The following is a 15,816-nucleotide window of genomic DNA, read 5'->3' on the forward strand; positions in this document are numbered from 1 at the left end:
GTTCATTATTAGCCAACAAAAAAAACCACAACCACGATATCTTTTAAGAATACTATTTTTTCCTTCCAACAAGCATCTCAACTGGGCCTTTCACTAACTCAATTCAACCAAACCAATTGTCCCCGGTATGTATTGCCGGAAACTCATGGAAAAAAAAATTCTGTTTCCATCCATAACTTTATCACTTCCATAACCCGGGTTCCTTTCAACTCAATGCAAGCCGTTACAACAACGTTCAACGTTTTGGAAGAAAACTGAAAGGTTGCACTCGAGACAAACACGAACTTTTTCGCATTTGATATTGGCATTAAGACGCAAGACTTAGAAGTTTTATTCTTTTTGCGACATAATGATACCACCAGAAACTTGGATCCGGTCTAAGTTTCCATCGAGGGTTGGCCGAACTAGCAGTCTACCAGATTCGTTGCTCTATCCAGTTGCACTTTCAATTTTGGATCGAACCTTTGCCAACGATATGGATCGCTCCAGTTTCTTTCACTTAGTCAGACTGGTTGTGATCTTCTTGATCTTCATAACCTGAATCGAATTAGACTCGCGCAGGTTACAGGTTGAACACCACTGACATGTGGAGGCTGGCTTGGTCATTAATTTACCCTATCAACACCGACACCTGCTCTCAATCCAGTCATTAGGACTTCAAAGTGAAGCTTTATTCTCCAGGCAAGAGCATCGTCTCAAAACCACCAAATACGCACCGAATTGAGACAATCAAAAAGCGACCACTCATGCTCATAAGGACTACACACAGTAAGCGTCCATGACAAGCACCATTTCCTGTTGTGGGGGTTATATCCTATTCTCTAGTGGAGTGTGTGATTCGAATATATTTGAAGTAAAAACACATGTATTCAGCTAAGAAGTAGCTGGTCGTTGATTACATGTACGCAATTCTTACGGATATAAATTGACGTCAATTAAAATGAAAGTGTATATAAGTGTATAAGTGCAATGTTTTTTGAAATAATTGTTTACCAGAAGTTCTCTTCGGTGAGGATTTTGGAGTTCTTGAGTTGACACAAGTGGCAGATCCGAACATAGCGCTCAAAGCTCATGAGAATCGTGCAGTAGATCGAAGTCATCATGGCAATTTGCACGATAGGAAGGAGGAAAGGCAAAGCGTATGGGTAGATCCGGGTCCCGAACCAAGTCCACATGCCCGGCAGAGCGTACAGCATGACGCAACCGGTTATCACCACCAAATCATATACGGACATGATCTAAAAAAAAAAAATGCATAAATGATGTTGTAAGTCTGAAAGGGGGAAAAGAGGTTGATGCAAAACACAACACTTAGTCATAAGCAGAATAATATCTATTATGTGTACATATAAGAGAGAGAGAGAGAGGCAATTGCAACAAATTAGTAGCTCTCTCTTTTATGTGGAACCAAGTCGTAATACACGTCCAAAACTGTTTGAAAAGAAATGAATCCGGAAACCGGATAAAGGCTCCCTTGGGATAGTACAGAACAGAGTTTAATTTGAAGATAATCAAGGCAGTAGCGACGAAATTGCAGTGATTCGTTACATTTTCTCAATTAAGGAACTGACATCCCACTGCATCTCAAAACGGCCTTATCAGCTCGACCTAAACCCCGAAATAATAAGCATTAACCGATCCTTGTTCTGACCTCCAGATCTGCCTCTATTCTTTCTTGTCTTTTGTACCCGTAGTTGCTGAAGGCAACTTGAAACTTTAGGAGCAATCCTCACTCATATTGGCGAAAGCCGAAACATTAAAATGAAAAACAAAAATAGCATTTACTCATTCTTCGGTTTGAGTAAGTAAAAACATGCTCCTGGGCATCTCATATGTCCATGGGTTATGCACATATATGTATATATGCACTGAATTCTAAAGAAAACTTACAATGAAGGAAAAAATCACATTGCCTGAACCACTAAGAGGAGTAGTCCAGAGTTCCCACTTAATATGAATGAACAAAATGAATAAAATTGGCCAAATTTGGGCCCAAGAACTGCCTTAGGGAACTCAAGAGGGGAGTCAAAGTTTTGTAGTTATAACTACATAAAATTTTAATGGTAGGGCTCCTTTCTGCCTTTGCTCCTTGCTTCCGCCATCTGGCGAATGGGGACCTACTTTTCAGTAATTTGTCTCTTTCCCATAAAACTGTCTTATGACATAAAGAATAGAATGAACAAGCACGTGTTCTTCACCCCAGGTTTTTAAAAGAGTCGCTGAAAGCCTTGCACGTGCTCGCATCATGTTAAGTGCAAACTATATCACTCATCATTCTTACCTTCAGTAAAGTGTGGAACATGAACTTTTTTCGCTTCTGAATGAGCAAGATCAAAGATCCAATGTTCACCAATACTCCCACGGCAGCCAGAGCCACCATGATTCGGGCATAGATATCTTCGATGTTCGTGTCCTTTAACATTTTGTCAACCTGCAACGGGAACATCCATTCGTAATGAAGATTGAGAGTCATGAATAATAGAGGCCTTTGCTGCGCACCACTTTTGGGCACATCCCAGTAATTGAAGGCCAAAAATCACCTTACCGGCAAGGTAAATGAACCTTGCATTTTACCATATGTACAGATGAAGTCGAGTTGAATGATGTAAATCAGCACGAAGGAAAAAGTAAGGGAAGGTTAATGAAAAATTTCGAAACCAACCACATTTTCACAACTTTGGTCTTGTGAGATGGTTTGAATTGGAGCCAAGGAAAAGAAACTTAATTTAGTGAGCAGTACCGCACTGAGTAGACACCAAAAAATAACCTTTTGAAGTAGGTTAAAGTGCTGACCAAGAGCAGGCTGAAAATTCGAATTATGTGTTTACCCCATAACTATGCTCAAATTTGGCCAAGTTCATATATTTAATAAGAGCATGTGGTCGCATGAAGCGCTTATTTGGAACAATAAAGTGAAAGGCTTAGGAGATGAGAAATTTTTGCTTCCGTTTGCAGTCTATTTCTCTAGAAGTTCTTGGTGAATTAAAGTTGCCAAAAGATCTCCTTCTTTGGCTCAGACTGCAGGAAAGGGCATTCAAGCCCTGTGATAGTATTATGTAAACCCAGCTGTTATTACTATTACTATTTACTGTATTATTACTATTCTGGGTCATTTTTAATCGAAAGGGTATTGTGAAGTTGGGCGTACACTTGCAGCATACTACCGTGTCTTCCTTTTTTTTAACACTAATTGGCTCCTTCAAGCACCATTAACATTTGTCTGATAACGTCACATCATTTTTTTGAGAGTTCCGCTGCATTTATGAACCCAAACATCTTTTAAAGCAGCTTTGAGAACCTTAAGTGATTTGCTGTACATGCATTAGTTGTACTTCTGATTTTTACCTCCCCTGTTATTTTGAATACGAAACACTGACCTCCGAAGATGTCAGTTTTTGCCAGTTATATAAATTAACAAATTCATTCAAATTATGATCAAATGGCAATTGGTGGATACAAATTCGTTAACCACTTTCATACCTTAACAAAATTAATATTGGTTGATTTGCTTCCTTGACCCCAAAACCACACCTAACATCTGAGATCCAAATGGTCGTTTTTTACAATCAAGGAGGATAGGAGCTGGAAACAGGTCGGAGGAAAAAATAATTCGGACCTTGAATGAGCGGAAATTTGTTTCCCCATTAAGTTCCATAAATCAAGCATCATACACTAAGAAACTCGAGCTTTGCATTGATTTTAAGTGCTAAATGTCAGCTTTCCGTGCACCTTCCAGGCCACACTAAAAGGTGAGTGCTGACCCCTGATCCATAGCAATATAGGATACAGATAAACGATGACATTTTGCTGACTTTTGGATCAAAGCTAGTAGACTGGTCCCTGTTCCCTAACTTCACAACATTGTCAGGTGTCAACAATCGAATGGTAATTGTTTATTGTTTTGGCCATTCAGAGTGGTAGTTGAAGGGGTAAATGCAAATAGGAAACACATCTAATAAGCGCACAAAATATTTACTTACGGCTTCAGGTTTTAGGTTCTACTTCAAGCTCCACACATAATCCACTTATAAACGAAGAGTCCAGACTTTGCGAAAGCTGAAGGTATTGAGGGTCTCGCCAGAATATGACTGATTCCACAATGGTACCAAATGGAAGAGAACCAAACACACCGGACGTAGTAGACAACTCGGGAAGCGAGGAACGCTCCACGATATTCTCATTCTTGGAACGGGTCTCTCTGTCCCCCTCTCTTATTGGCAGCAGGAAAGTGGAACAGGAAGACCGAAGACCTCAGGAGAAACCTGCCTTGCTGATGTATCAAGATCCATGGATGCAAAATTGATTTTGAGCGTAACCGTAACAATACTTGGTATTTAAAAGGCCAAGATAAAAACTTCGCAAATCGTATTTAACGATGTTGGGTTATTTAGTATACAAATTACATGATCAGCATTGTGCCAGTTTCGATATTTTGTATCCAAATTGGATCTAACGAATTTACTTCAGCTATGAGCATATATGCATTAAATTTATAAAATTCAGAAAACATACCTTGCCACCCTAAAAGAGTGCAACTGATTTCCTTTTTTTCTTTTTTTTCACCGACTTCCTTACTGCTACTGGAATTGGAATCCCAGCAGCTCAAGATGAGAGATATGTTCATTTTACTTAACTTTTATTTGTACATATTATTTGATCGACCAACGAATTAGAGTTGGCTGATCTGGCTAACCCTTGAATATAAGGCTGATCGGGAATTTTCGTCAAAAACTTGCCCAAGTGTGACTTAAATCCAATTGTAAATTGATATAACTATCAGCATCGTATTGATTTTCTGCCATGGATAACGATTCATCTTGAGTTCAGTTTGGCATTCGCAACAACAAAAAGAACTACACGGTGGTACCCACAATAATGATGAGGTTTTTGTGCAAATGCCAAGACTTCTAATAACGATTTTCGTTGTTAGTGAAACAAAAGGAACAACTTTTGTAAAAAACCATCTTGGATTTTAGCTCATATTAGAATATTAATCCGCTTAAAACCTGCAAAGAGTTAATATCTTTAAAACGTAATCAATAGATGTTGGGAGTAACCTCACTTGCGTTTCCAACTAAAATAAGGTAGAAAAACCCGAATATAATTTGCAATATAACTTAAAACTTACTTAATGTCAATATTTCGCAATTGTGATGCCATACTTGTCAATCGCAACTTTAATCAAGCTTAATTTTGAATTTTGACAAAATTCTATTGACGTTGAATAAAAACATCGTAAGTACGTAAAAATTATTTTTTTCAAAAAGTGAGAAATTTGAAAATGAAACTGTCACATGTACCGTTCAAATATGTTAGGAAAATGATAGGATGTTGTAGCTTTTCGCACAGAAATAAAATGACAGACAATTTTATATCCTTTGTAAGTTTTAAGCGACTTTTTTTGCGAGTTTTAGTTTTTAAATAAATCTTTAAGAAAATGGAGTGATGTCATTTCCTTTCGTGTCATTGAAAAAGGTAATCATATTCCTTGGGAATAACTGGAAACATAATTAGGCCATTTTTCGATCTTTTTAGGTGCAAAGTGCAACTTTCAACTTGTAATAACCAAGCATCTGCTAAATAGAAGTTTATGAAATTTTACGTCAATGCATAACTAAGAGTACATTTAATATTGATTGACTACGTTTTTTTACAATGATGTATTTTAATGTGCTTTAAGTGATTTAACACACTTATCTGAGCTACTTTTAAACTCTTTGACAAAGAAAAACATATCTAGATGTCTTAGTATTTTGTTAAATCTCTTTTATAAATATTATTCGGCCAAATCAATTAATGAAATTAACGACAATGCTTTCTGTTTTGATGAATATCACTGACAAACACCGCGTATTTTAGTTTGACAAAATCTATTTGAACTCGAAAAACATCAATTTAACCCATGCATCGTTATAGGAGCTAAAATTTATACTTTTTGTGAGTAGGCATTTGTAATGAATTACATTTTTGGACAAATAAGGTTAAAAAAATTACATTGTGTCTTGAAATTTTCTGTTGTTTCACGCCCCCCTGGTGTTGCCTCTTGAATCAAGTGAGCAACCTCATTAGTTCCAATTCACCTTGCAATTCTCCGTGCTTAAACATAACATTTATCAGATGGAAATCTGACTTGTTTCACGGCATAGATACATGCTGAACAAGACCAAAATTGAAATTAAGATACTTTTGTTTATAATTTTTAAGTACTATTAAGTCAAAAAAAAGTCTGCCTGAGTCATATTGATGGTTAGCCGAGTTGAAATTGGTCGAGTTGGTGCATTCGATCCCGAAATCCATGTTGTTCAAGTTGAAGCAAGATCGTGTTGACCGAACAAAATGCTCTCAAAAGAGTCTTTTAAATTTACCGACATACTGCTGTATGCAAGTGAGTTGGATTCAAGTTAGAGTCTCTTGCTATGAATTGAATGACAAAAACGCTAGGAACCCAAAGGGATGCAGCCACGGGCTGTTTAGCGGCTAAGGGATCATTTAATATTATGTTTTGGACTATTGAGTTGCTACATAACTGACTGACTACGTGTTATGGAAAGAGGTCATAAGAGGATCAAACTGACCAAGTGATGAGAGTACTTATTGGCCCTGGTCAAATATCGATGAAATCGTGTGACAAGCGTCAAATCGAATCCTAATCCCCGTTAGCGATTAATCCCTCGGAAAGCGAGTAGCCTCTCCACCCTAAGCACTATTGCGCATCTTTTCGGTTCAGCTCTTGTTCCACAACGATCAAGAGCGTGTCCAAAAGCTTCTTCCAGGCTTTTCCACCTTCAGGGGTCAAATTGGCTCCAAGAGACATTACCAAATACTCATGGAGAGTCTTTGTCACCACCTAAAATATCAATTGCGAGCACGCTTAAATAGAAATAAATAGCCCTTTAACTGAAATTGGACCGTCACAGTCAAGCATAATTCAAGCAATGATAGATAAAAAAAGGAAAGGAAAAAATATATACGTATATATGAGGTGAGTAGCGCATCTCTAAAACAATAAGGGACTAAGAGATGAATGGAATTGCAAAAGCAACAAGAACGAAATCAAAAACCACAGCTGGTAGACAAAAGGTGTCACCTAAAAAGCTAAACTTTGAGCTTTAACGTTTCGCTTCAAACGTTATGTTGGCTTTGCTAGGTTATAAAATTTTACACAAACATATTAAACAATTGTATTGCTAGCTGTCAGGAAGAATTTCCGTCATTTCTAGGAGCAACCTAGCACTCCTCAATAGGATCCCTTAGTCAGATATTGGGGGATAACCATCAATCCTTTTCCTGAATATATCTACTGAAGAGCCTTGGTCCAACGGGAATACCTCCATTGGGTAATAATTTATTTAACATTAGGGTTGTCGAGATATTCTAAGTCACATTGAAGTAACTTGCTCTTTAGTTAGACTTGTGGGTGCTCAACTCGGAAGGCTGAACCTCGTCAGGTCAGCAAAGTCAGCCGTTACTTCGGCCTTGTTTCTGATTGTAAATTACTTGGTCTTTTCTTCTTTCAATTTTTCAAATCATTTAGCCCAAAAGTAAATAGCCACCAAAAAGACAACATCGAAAGTTCTTCTTGAAGTTATTCAAAAACGAGAGACGGTCTCAATGACAAAGATGGAATTTGATCGCGCCTTTGAAACCTAAAAAGCTGTAATTCTATCTCTTGTCACTTCTTCTTTTGATAGAAGCAACGTTGTAAAATGAGCTTATTTGTTTTGATACGTCTGCACGAAAAGATGAAGAATGAGGCTTGTACATAGCAATTGTCTTTGAGTCCATTTTATCAGATATGCCGTGTTTACATCCATTACGTTTAAGCACTTAGATAACAATGACTTGTCGGAAATTGTCAAAATTGGCATTGATACCCGGTAGAGTTAGGGAAGATCTGAATTCCGAATGTTCTAACTGAGTTAAGGGACGCCGACAATTGAGGTTTGCGGTCGTTTGGAAATGCGGTGATATTTCATTGCCTCTATTTGTTGTTGCTTAGATCTAGGAGGGAAACTAGCCCACATGTTTATTTAGGAATGTATTTCTGCTCTATGAACGAGTGTTCGTCAGTGTCATAATTTGCCATCTTTTGGCGTCCCTCTGGCTATTCGTTAAAGTCAGGTAATAGTCTGCTGAGTATTCGGATCTATTGCGTAAGGACTCAGCAACGTGGGTAAAAAGCCCTGGAATGTTGTTTGTTCTTCAAGGAGAACAAATAAGCCCTGTGGTCAGGGCCAAAGGTGCGGATGACCCGTCAATCATCAAACCTGGTGTAAGAAGGGAGCGTATTTACAAAGAAATGTTCTGCACTTCAGAGGGCGCTTTGTCAACCAGCCCCTACCAAATAAAGGGCCGATTGGGCCGATTTCTTTAAATTATTCCAATTCTTATTTATAATTAGTGCCCCAGGTCAAATAATGTCTGGAAAAGAAATTGCGTTCAAGGCCAGACAAGAGCAGTTTATTTAGCAATCTAAAGTCCCTCTTCCAGTTTTCTGTAGGCCGTTGCAAATAAGGGCCCTTATTGAAATGTGCCCATGAAAGAAACGGCATTGAATTTGGGCTCTAAGCTGATATTCTTTTTTCTGACTTTCAAATAGGGTGTTGGCTCCATGAACAATGGCGCTTAGGCAAATTGAAAACCGAATTAGTTTAGAATGACGTCAATAAACTCCCACTTAATTAGCCACTCTATTGTTTCTCTAAACAGATCATTAGATAGGGACAATGAACTGCTGTTTACCTTGAAGCCCACTAACCCAACACCTTTCTTGCAATGGTTTTGCGTGACCTGGAACGAACAAAGACGTGGTCCATGGTTGGTTTAATTTCTTAAACCTATGAAAGACTTCTGTAGAACCTTATTTATTTTGGTGACCAATTCCAAATCGTTCTTTTCCTTGACAAATCGAACCATTATCCCAACATCGCTTAAGACTTTGATACCGTGTGCACCCAAATTGATCACATCATTCATGCTCATCATGGGAAAGTACTTGGCTTGAACTTCAGGATACTCCGTGAAGAGACTGGAATGTTAATAAGATCGGTTATAAAAAATCTCTTGCAAAAAAGGTGACATAATTCGAATATGATAGCCCCTGTCAACTCTGACAGGTGTCTCTGTACTTGATCTGATGAAAGTGATTTGGGGTTCGAAGCGACTAGTACGAGCTCCATCTATGGGGAACAAGACAAGACAAATGTATATAATACTTACTATTGGAAGTAATTCAATCCATGGCTACTCAGATCAGCCTCAACCAAGGCCCAAGTTGAGGTGAGAAGATGAACCTCAGAATCATTGAAAGCACTCATCTTGACCCTAAATTATGTGCACCTAGATGCGGCGCAGAGGGAAACTTTGGAATCAATTACAGTGGTTCTTGTACTGCCTTTCTTATCTTACCTGACACTTCTTGAAGTTGGCGTTCAAAGAACTCACAAGGAAGTGATGCCTTTGGATGGTGAAGGTTGATCATGAGTGTTCTCGGATATGACGAATCACGCACATTATTAATTCAATTCGAATGGTTAGGGAATAGCTACTGCCCTAAATTTAAATGTGGCGTGTTGCTTTTCCGATACGACCTAAACGATCTTCCGAGTTCGAGGTAATGTCATTCCAGTGCAATCGCAAATTCTGAGTCAGATATCCAGCAACAATGCCCTCGTATGACCAACATGAGTTATAAAAATGGTTTGTCGTTGAATGTGATCTTTGTTCAGGTCTAATTGAAAACGGCCAAGGCATCGGCCCAAAGAATGTGCTGGTTTTGCGTGACATGTGCCAAAATGTATCCTGATTTTTTTTCGCCATGCTTGCAAATATTGCAAAAAAATAAATAAAAGATTATTACATACTATTACATCAGTGGAACAATCAACATACATCATCTTATTATTTTATTTTCAATTATTGCTTGTTGTTTTTGTTTATTCTACTGTAAAAAAATCATGGCCACTTCTCTTAACATTTATGTAGAGGAAAACAGTAGAAACGAAACGGAAAACTCTTTGTCGAGGTTCTGTGAAAAATGCATTTCAAATACCGACGTTCCCTGAGACAATTTCATTGCTCTTTCTCGGATTTGAGATGAGATATTCTTAAATGAAAACATATCGCAACGAAAGCATGATAAAGCATGATTGAGCAATGAATGGTGGTGTAGAAATAACTTTCTAGTTTTGAAAAATAGGAATGTACACAGTCAACGTTCATTTGCTCCAATTGGTTATTTATTGGCAAACTATGGTTATCTATAGTTTTGGGTTTCAGAGCATAAAGCTTCTTACTGATAAATTGAATTTCTTCAAGTATGTATCCTACGCAGTATAGAAGAAAAGAACAAAGCATTTTAAATCGAAAACAATTTGACCTAATCTTCGATATGATGCAGAATCTCTTTTAACATAGTAATACTCATGATCGTAGCTTCAAAAATCTGAAATTGCCCTACAAGGTCTTCATTTATTTTTTCCTAATCCGCAACAAAGATGCCGGTTGCTCATGAAGCCATCTAAAAATCATTCAGATTCATATTTTTTGCTAACGTATGCCAATACCAAGGAAGATTGTTTCATCGTTCTTGTTTTAGTCAAGGAATCAAGTCTATACGTTAATTCATTGTACCTTGTTACCAATGGCACACAAATCAGTAATCCCACTTATAAAAGGTGGGTAAGAGTTTTCCAGAATTTGGATATCCATTCGTCTTTAAGACTAAAAATTCCTTCCAAAGACCACGCTAACCTTTGGCGAATCATTATATGTGTGAGGGATATAGGGGGGAATTCTTGTTCCTTTGAATGCAACCTTTTCCAGAAACAATTAATCGTGTGCTCTAAGCAAAGAAATTCAACCAAAGGAGGAGGAAGGTGACGACGGTTGGTGGCGGCGGTGATGGTTTGGGCCAAAAGGCGTGGATTAATGATCCCGCTTCCATTCATGACTACCTTTGAAGTGGTCCTCGTCGTCAAGGACCAGCAAGTTCTTACCTCTCAAGTCCCCAAATCCATCATCATCTGTATCATAGAACGAAGGAGTGAAGATGTGATAAATCACTGATCGCTCCCACCACTCATAGTTGCGCTTGGCCGCCATCCGATGATTATAAGTCACGCCCACCATCAGGGCGATGGAACCCACAAAAATGACACCAAAGGCCAGACCAGCCCAAACACCCGAAGAGCACTTCATTTTGACACAGCACTCTGAAACATTGGATTTGTTGACCTGCATTAGGGTAGATGTTCAGGTCAGATTTCGATATGGAATTCTTCGTTCCCCGAACTTTGACTTGGCCATTGGGGATCAAAGGTGTTCTCGTTTGCCAGTGTTAATGCGAAAGCCAAGCGGTGAGGCCAACAAGCAGGCCGAGAAGACATTTCTGACATTTAATATTTTAATGGCCTTCAACACCTCGATCGGGAATGGATTTTATGGCTGGTAGTGATAAGCAGAATCAAAAGGAATGTGACTGTATTTTACTTTACCTGCGTATGTTTGTGACCTCCGTTATGGAATGAAAACGACAGCTTTCATATCTGTTAAAGATGAGCCCATCAATAATTATCTCTCGTTATCATAGAATTCCACAAGAAGCTGGATTTGGGAGATAATGTCCTCATCGTATTGTTTGATCTATGTAAGTGTTCTTCACTTCTTCAGATTAAATCAATGACTTAAACGTAACTACAAGAAATATATGATGCAACAATTTAAAAGACAATGAGCATCTTTCCCGTTTTAGAAAAAGGCTCTTCTTGGGTTCCCCAAGCAATTGCCCGGCTCGCCAACTTGAAACCCACACCAATTAGCAACGGAAGCAAAAAACTGAACTTCATTCATTAAAGAAGAATCCCAGCCCTCATTCCTCGTCAAAGAAAGGTCTTTTGGGCAAGACGAGCCTTTGGCCTCTTTTCCTTCAGTCTGAACGCAACAACGTCTCTCCTTCATTTCCAGGATGTGGGATGAGTAACGGCCTTTTCCTCGATGAAAGTCGGTTCCAATTTTGGACCCTGCCTTTTCCCATCGCATCTTGATGCTGCAAAACGGCCCTCGTTCGTCCGAGTATAAAAGGCTGATGGCCTTGATTTCTTGGTGTCAATCTCCATTGACTCATCGTGAACGACAAACGGATTTGTGGGTTCTAATTTGGCAGTGCTGGGAGTAACTTTGTGACATGAGCCAACAACAGTGGCTGAATAATGGAGTGTTCCCAATGTTAAATACGGACAATGCCTCGAGATTTTGCTTGATTACCCTCCTGTGCCTCATCAGCTTCTCCAATTCGGCCACGTCTTACTCGCTTTATGTAAGATCGCGATCAAATTGAAACCAATATTTCATGATCTGTTTTTGAATGTGCCAGTAGGTTACAGTACGTGACACAATAGATCCTTTACAAGATGATGCATAACATCCTTGGAACGTGAGATATTCCCTCATATTGTTAGTGATTGTCATGACCGAATGAATCTCTGCTCATTCATTCACTTTCTCCTTTCTTTTGTCACAGTAATAATAGATGGGGAAGGAAATGAATCAAGGGCACCACTTAAAGTAAACGTAGTACTCATAACAGCACATTGATCAAGCCCGACGAGCAGCGCATAGAAAGATGCTGTAAGTCTAATAATACATTCTTGTTAGACTTGAAGTGTTTACGACGTGACTGTCATCTCTCTTGATCTAGTACAGTAGGCCACATTCCGCAAATTAGTTGCAAGGCATTGATGATCTGAACCGGAAACCATGCCTCCATACTGTAGCGCTTGGATTGACATTCAAGAAGAGCAAGTCTACCAATTCTCGAGAAATGGACTCTCGGTGTAATTTCCCGTTTCTCCTACCAAGAAAGAACCAAATTCCAGACTCATCTGAGCTCTCAAAAACTATGACGAACCAAGTAGTTTTAGATGAATGAAGTTAGTACCGAACTCCTCGTTCCAGGCCCATCCCCGAGGCAGTCTACCCAATCGCCATGCTCGAGTTCCAATTCCAATCCAACGTGGTCCACATGCGGCACCTTCTTTTGCACCGTTTTTCCAGCGTCTCACTCAACGGCAAATCCGTGGATCGAGCAATCCATACCAAGCCTCCATTCAAAGCCGGAGTCTTCCTATTGAAGTGAACGTACCTCAGATGGAAGACGAATCTCCCTCGGCGAGCATCGAGGGTTCCAAGATGCCGGTCGATCCAGGTCAATTTGAAAAGGAGTCCTTGGAGTGGAACATGGCCATGATTAAGTACCTACTGGCCTTAAAGGGTTCAGATCACGCCGGACCTCATAATCAACATCCGGTGGTCAGTCGGGTAAGTCTCTTATTTGACTCAACGAGATCGATGGCGGTGATTATGGTCAAGTTCACTCTTACAGGCGGTTGATGATATGGGACTGAATCAACACGAAATTGAGGTTCCGCCACCGCCGACGGTCCCAGTCATCTGTAAGATGGAACCCTTTAATATTTGCTATCGAGTCAATGATCGAGACCAGAGCGTTCATACGGTGGGAAATCGGAGGCCGGTCCGATTGCTCCGAGTGTATTGATGACCTCCAGTCTGCTCCCTCTCCTCGGATTTTTATATGACGAATGAGAAATCATATTTCTTGATACCTACGTTGATTCTCTGTTTTACGGTGTTTTATGATGTGCTGGCATAAGCGATCTCATTGACCAGTGCATTTTCAAGGCCCGACAAGTATGTACAGGATTATATCTGTAATCTACGATGTATCGAGGAAGGCTTTAATATTAACATTGTTACGATTGCAAACCTAACGGGATATTGCTTCGGACGAAGTATTGTTTGCCTGCTGAAGTCCTATTCGTCATTTGGGTTCAAATTTATTCTAAAAGACGACGAGAATAGGCACTCACAAAGCAAAGAGTATTGGCGTATTTCGTAGGGATGATTTGACATGGTTTATCTCCACACTTGTACATACAAACATACCTTGCTCTACTGCTGTTGATACCAGAGTCGGTTTATCTTCAACTCAAAACTATTCCAAACAGAACATTTCTTCAATCAAATCATGGTTTCCACATTGGATGAAATATAATTTTGATGTCATTGTTACAAACCCAAACGATTCTTTGCGGGTCCTTTGACTGACTTGGACGTGGTTCGGAACATCACTATTTCATCTGGACAACAGCAACTATCTTACAGCATTCCGTACATTTTGGATGATGCGCATTTTAGCCATGACGTCAGGCACTTTGGATACGCCTTCATAAATTTTACTTATCCCCTCCGAAATCCTCAAGGTGTTCGAAAAAACGGAAAGAAAAGCATTTCGCTCTTCTTTTCATCCTTGATCCCTTTTTTGTATTTGACCAGGCCTTTTCCCGCTTCTGATCAATGACGTACAATACAAGCGTAGTAGAAAAATGAACTTCAATACCTCAAAATTTACTCCAGGAACGATTAGATATAATTCGGATGTTTCTACCATAGCGAGGCGCTTGCTTATTTGCAGGCTGTTACATAACTTGGTAACAAAAAAAATCGTGCGTAATAAGTCAAGCAATTTGCAAAATAATTTCAAGGCTAGAAACTTCTGTTGTTCAAGCTTCAACGCAGAGTTTGAGTACAATATTGTTCAAATGATATAACTCTCATAAAAGATAGTCCTAATGAACTTGGATTGGAAGTGTTACATAAGGCCTGCAAAATCCTCTTCTTTTGGGAGGATATATCATGTGTCATGGAGCCTGCGGTGTTCGAGACTAATCTCCTCCCTACCCCCCTCTTACCCCCGAGCATCCAATAAGATCGTTGTGCAGTTCCCTCTAATTCTACTTTAAGCCCAATAATTCTTGGCACTCTAGTAGCGACAACGTCTTTCACAATGTCTATAGAAATGCCCACCCATGCTCGCGTTTCTATGGATGGTAACGTTCTTCATGGTTGAAACGTGCAATCAATACTTCCGCTGCGTAGGAGACACATGATTGCCGACGATTTTGATCCTGGTTGGGGTAATTGCCATCGTAAATGATATGTACGCCACAGGCCGAAAATCACCTCCCAATCCTTTTGTTCATTCATTTCACTCCTGCCACCATCAGGAACGGTCTTGGTCAACATGACGGCCAACAACGTGAGTAATGAATTATCTAAGTTAGGCGAAGCTTTATTGACCAGGGTCTACGTAGAAGTGCGTGCCATCTCAATATCTGAAACCATCCCAATTAGGGTCACGTGCCGTGGGTTTCGAGCGACACAACAAAGGTCATCAGACGCTCATCCGTGCCCGTGGTCGAACCACAAGTGTTTCCCGTCACCCCTTACTATATTTGGCCCCTTCAAAGGCGGATCATGGATCAAAATAATTTGGGCTGTGGACACTGTGCTCACACGCTGAAAAAACACTTCAATATCCAATCCATTCTGGAGAAGTGGCACAAGATCCTAACCAACAAAGACTTTGAGATATTGGTGAGATCTTATCGTGAGTTATTGTTGGCTCAAGATTCTCGTTTCATATTCTCGATGATTTGGACAAATTAGGTTTTGACCAAAGAAGTGAGCTCTCTTCGTCGACAAACTCAAAGAATCGGGGAAACAATCGCGAACCTGGAGGATGAAAATGGATCGTTGAGGGAGGAAAAAGAGGACTTGATCAGAAAATTAAGCAGGGCGAGGAATGAGATTTTGGACCTCAAATTGGAGCAAGACCAGGCGCCGGAACGACCGCCTCTACCCATCCCCATCCCGCCCCCACCTCCTCCACCCCCAGCCATGAGGGTATTGGCGAAACTGATGCCTTGGCGCTCGACCAAATACCAGAGGAGCAAAACT

At 39.8% G+C, this 15,816-nt stretch overlaps 4 protein-coding genes across 5 annotated transcripts in view; 1 reads left to right on the forward strand and 3 right to left on the reverse strand.

Moving 5' to 3' along the window:
* Window positions 1-4,123, reverse strand: part of LOC131881343 (uncharacterized) — a 7,900-nt gene extending 3,777 nt beyond the window's left edge. The window contains exons 1-3 of the mRNA XM_059228182.1: window positions 3,981-4,123; window positions 2,282-2,431; window positions 994-1,238 (exon numbers count right to left, since the gene is read on the reverse strand). Coding sequence (XP_059084165.1) covers window positions 994-1,238; window positions 2,282-2,422 — 386 coding nt within the window. The 5' untranslated portion in view covers window positions 2,423-2,431; window positions 3,981-4,123. The remainder of the gene's footprint in view (window positions 1-993; window positions 1,239-2,281; window positions 2,432-3,980) is intronic.
* The window catches only part of LOC131881342 (maltase 2-like), a gene marked incomplete at its 5' end in the record, with an annotated part of 20,941 nt that extends 9,406 nt beyond the window's left edge, over window positions 1-11,535 (reverse strand). The window contains 2 exon segments of the mRNA XM_059228181.1: window positions 10,998-11,213; window positions 11,496-11,535. Of these exon segments, the coding sequence (XP_059084164.1) occupies window positions 10,998-11,199 (202 nt within the window).
* Window positions 6,021-9,339, reverse strand: LOC131881349 (hemoglobin subunit pi-like). Its single transcript, XM_059228192.1, has 4 exons — window positions 9,220-9,339; window positions 8,860-9,028; window positions 8,743-8,790; window positions 6,021-6,847 (listed from the first exon to the last, which is right to left on the reverse strand). Exons 1-4 carry the CDS (start codon window positions 9,315-9,317, stop codon window positions 6,704-6,706), a joined length of 459 nt encoding a protein of 152 aa, XP_059084175.1. The 5' UTR covers window positions 9,318-9,339; the 3' UTR covers window positions 6,021-6,703.
* Window positions 11,283-14,275, forward strand: LOC131881347 (uncharacterized). 2 transcript variants are annotated; one of them, XM_059228189.1, is made up of 5 exons: window positions 11,283-11,647; window positions 11,753-11,889; window positions 11,965-12,316; window positions 12,955-13,317; window positions 13,382-14,275. In XM_059228189.1, exons 3-5 carry the CDS (start codon window positions 12,185-12,187, stop codon window positions 13,553-13,555), a joined length of 669 nt encoding a protein of 222 aa, XP_059084172.1. In that variant the 5' UTR covers window positions 11,283-11,647; window positions 11,753-11,889; window positions 11,965-12,184; the 3' UTR covers window positions 13,556-14,275. The 2 variants fall into 2 exon arrangements, with proteins under 2 accessions (XP_059084172.1, XP_059084170.1); XM_059228187.1 differs by lacking the exon at window positions 11,753-11,889.
* The last annotated feature ends 1,541 nt before the right edge of the window (window positions 14,276-15,816 follow it).

Source organism: Tigriopus californicus, chromosome 5, assembly GCF_007210705.1.
Source record: "Tigriopus californicus strain San Diego chromosome 5, Tcal_SD_v2.1, whole genome shotgun sequence".
In the NCBI taxonomy this organism is placed as follows: Eukaryota; Metazoa; Arthropoda; class Copepoda; order Harpacticoida; family Harpacticidae; genus Tigriopus; species Tigriopus californicus.

Bases quoted from the DNA above. Each gene is read 5' to 3' on its own strand.
- LOC131881349 (XM_059228192.1), bottom strand. From the start codon at position 9,317: ATGAGTGCTTTCAATGATTCTGAGGTTCATCTTCTCACCTCAACTTGG. The intron at 9,029-9,219 runs GTAAGTATTATA...TTAACATTCCAG, and splicing joins GGATTGAATTACTTCCAATA to TCTCTTCACGGAGTATCCTG. The intron at 6,848-8,742 runs GTAAACAGCAGT...TTGATATTTTAG, and splicing joins TTGGGTTAGTGGGCTTCAAG to GTGGTGACAAAGACTCTCCA.
- LOC131881347 (XM_059228189.1), top strand. From the start codon at position 12,185: ATGAGCCAACAACAGTGGCTGAATAATGGAGTGTTCCCAATGTTAAAT. The intron at 12,317-12,954 runs GTAAGATCGCGA...TCCTCGTTCCAG, and splicing joins CCACGTCTTACTCGCTTTAT to GCCCATCCCCGAGGCAGTCT. The intron at 13,318-13,381 runs GTAAGTCTCTTA...TCACTCTTACAG, and splicing joins AACATCCGGTGGTCAGTCGG to GCGGTTGATGATATGGGACT.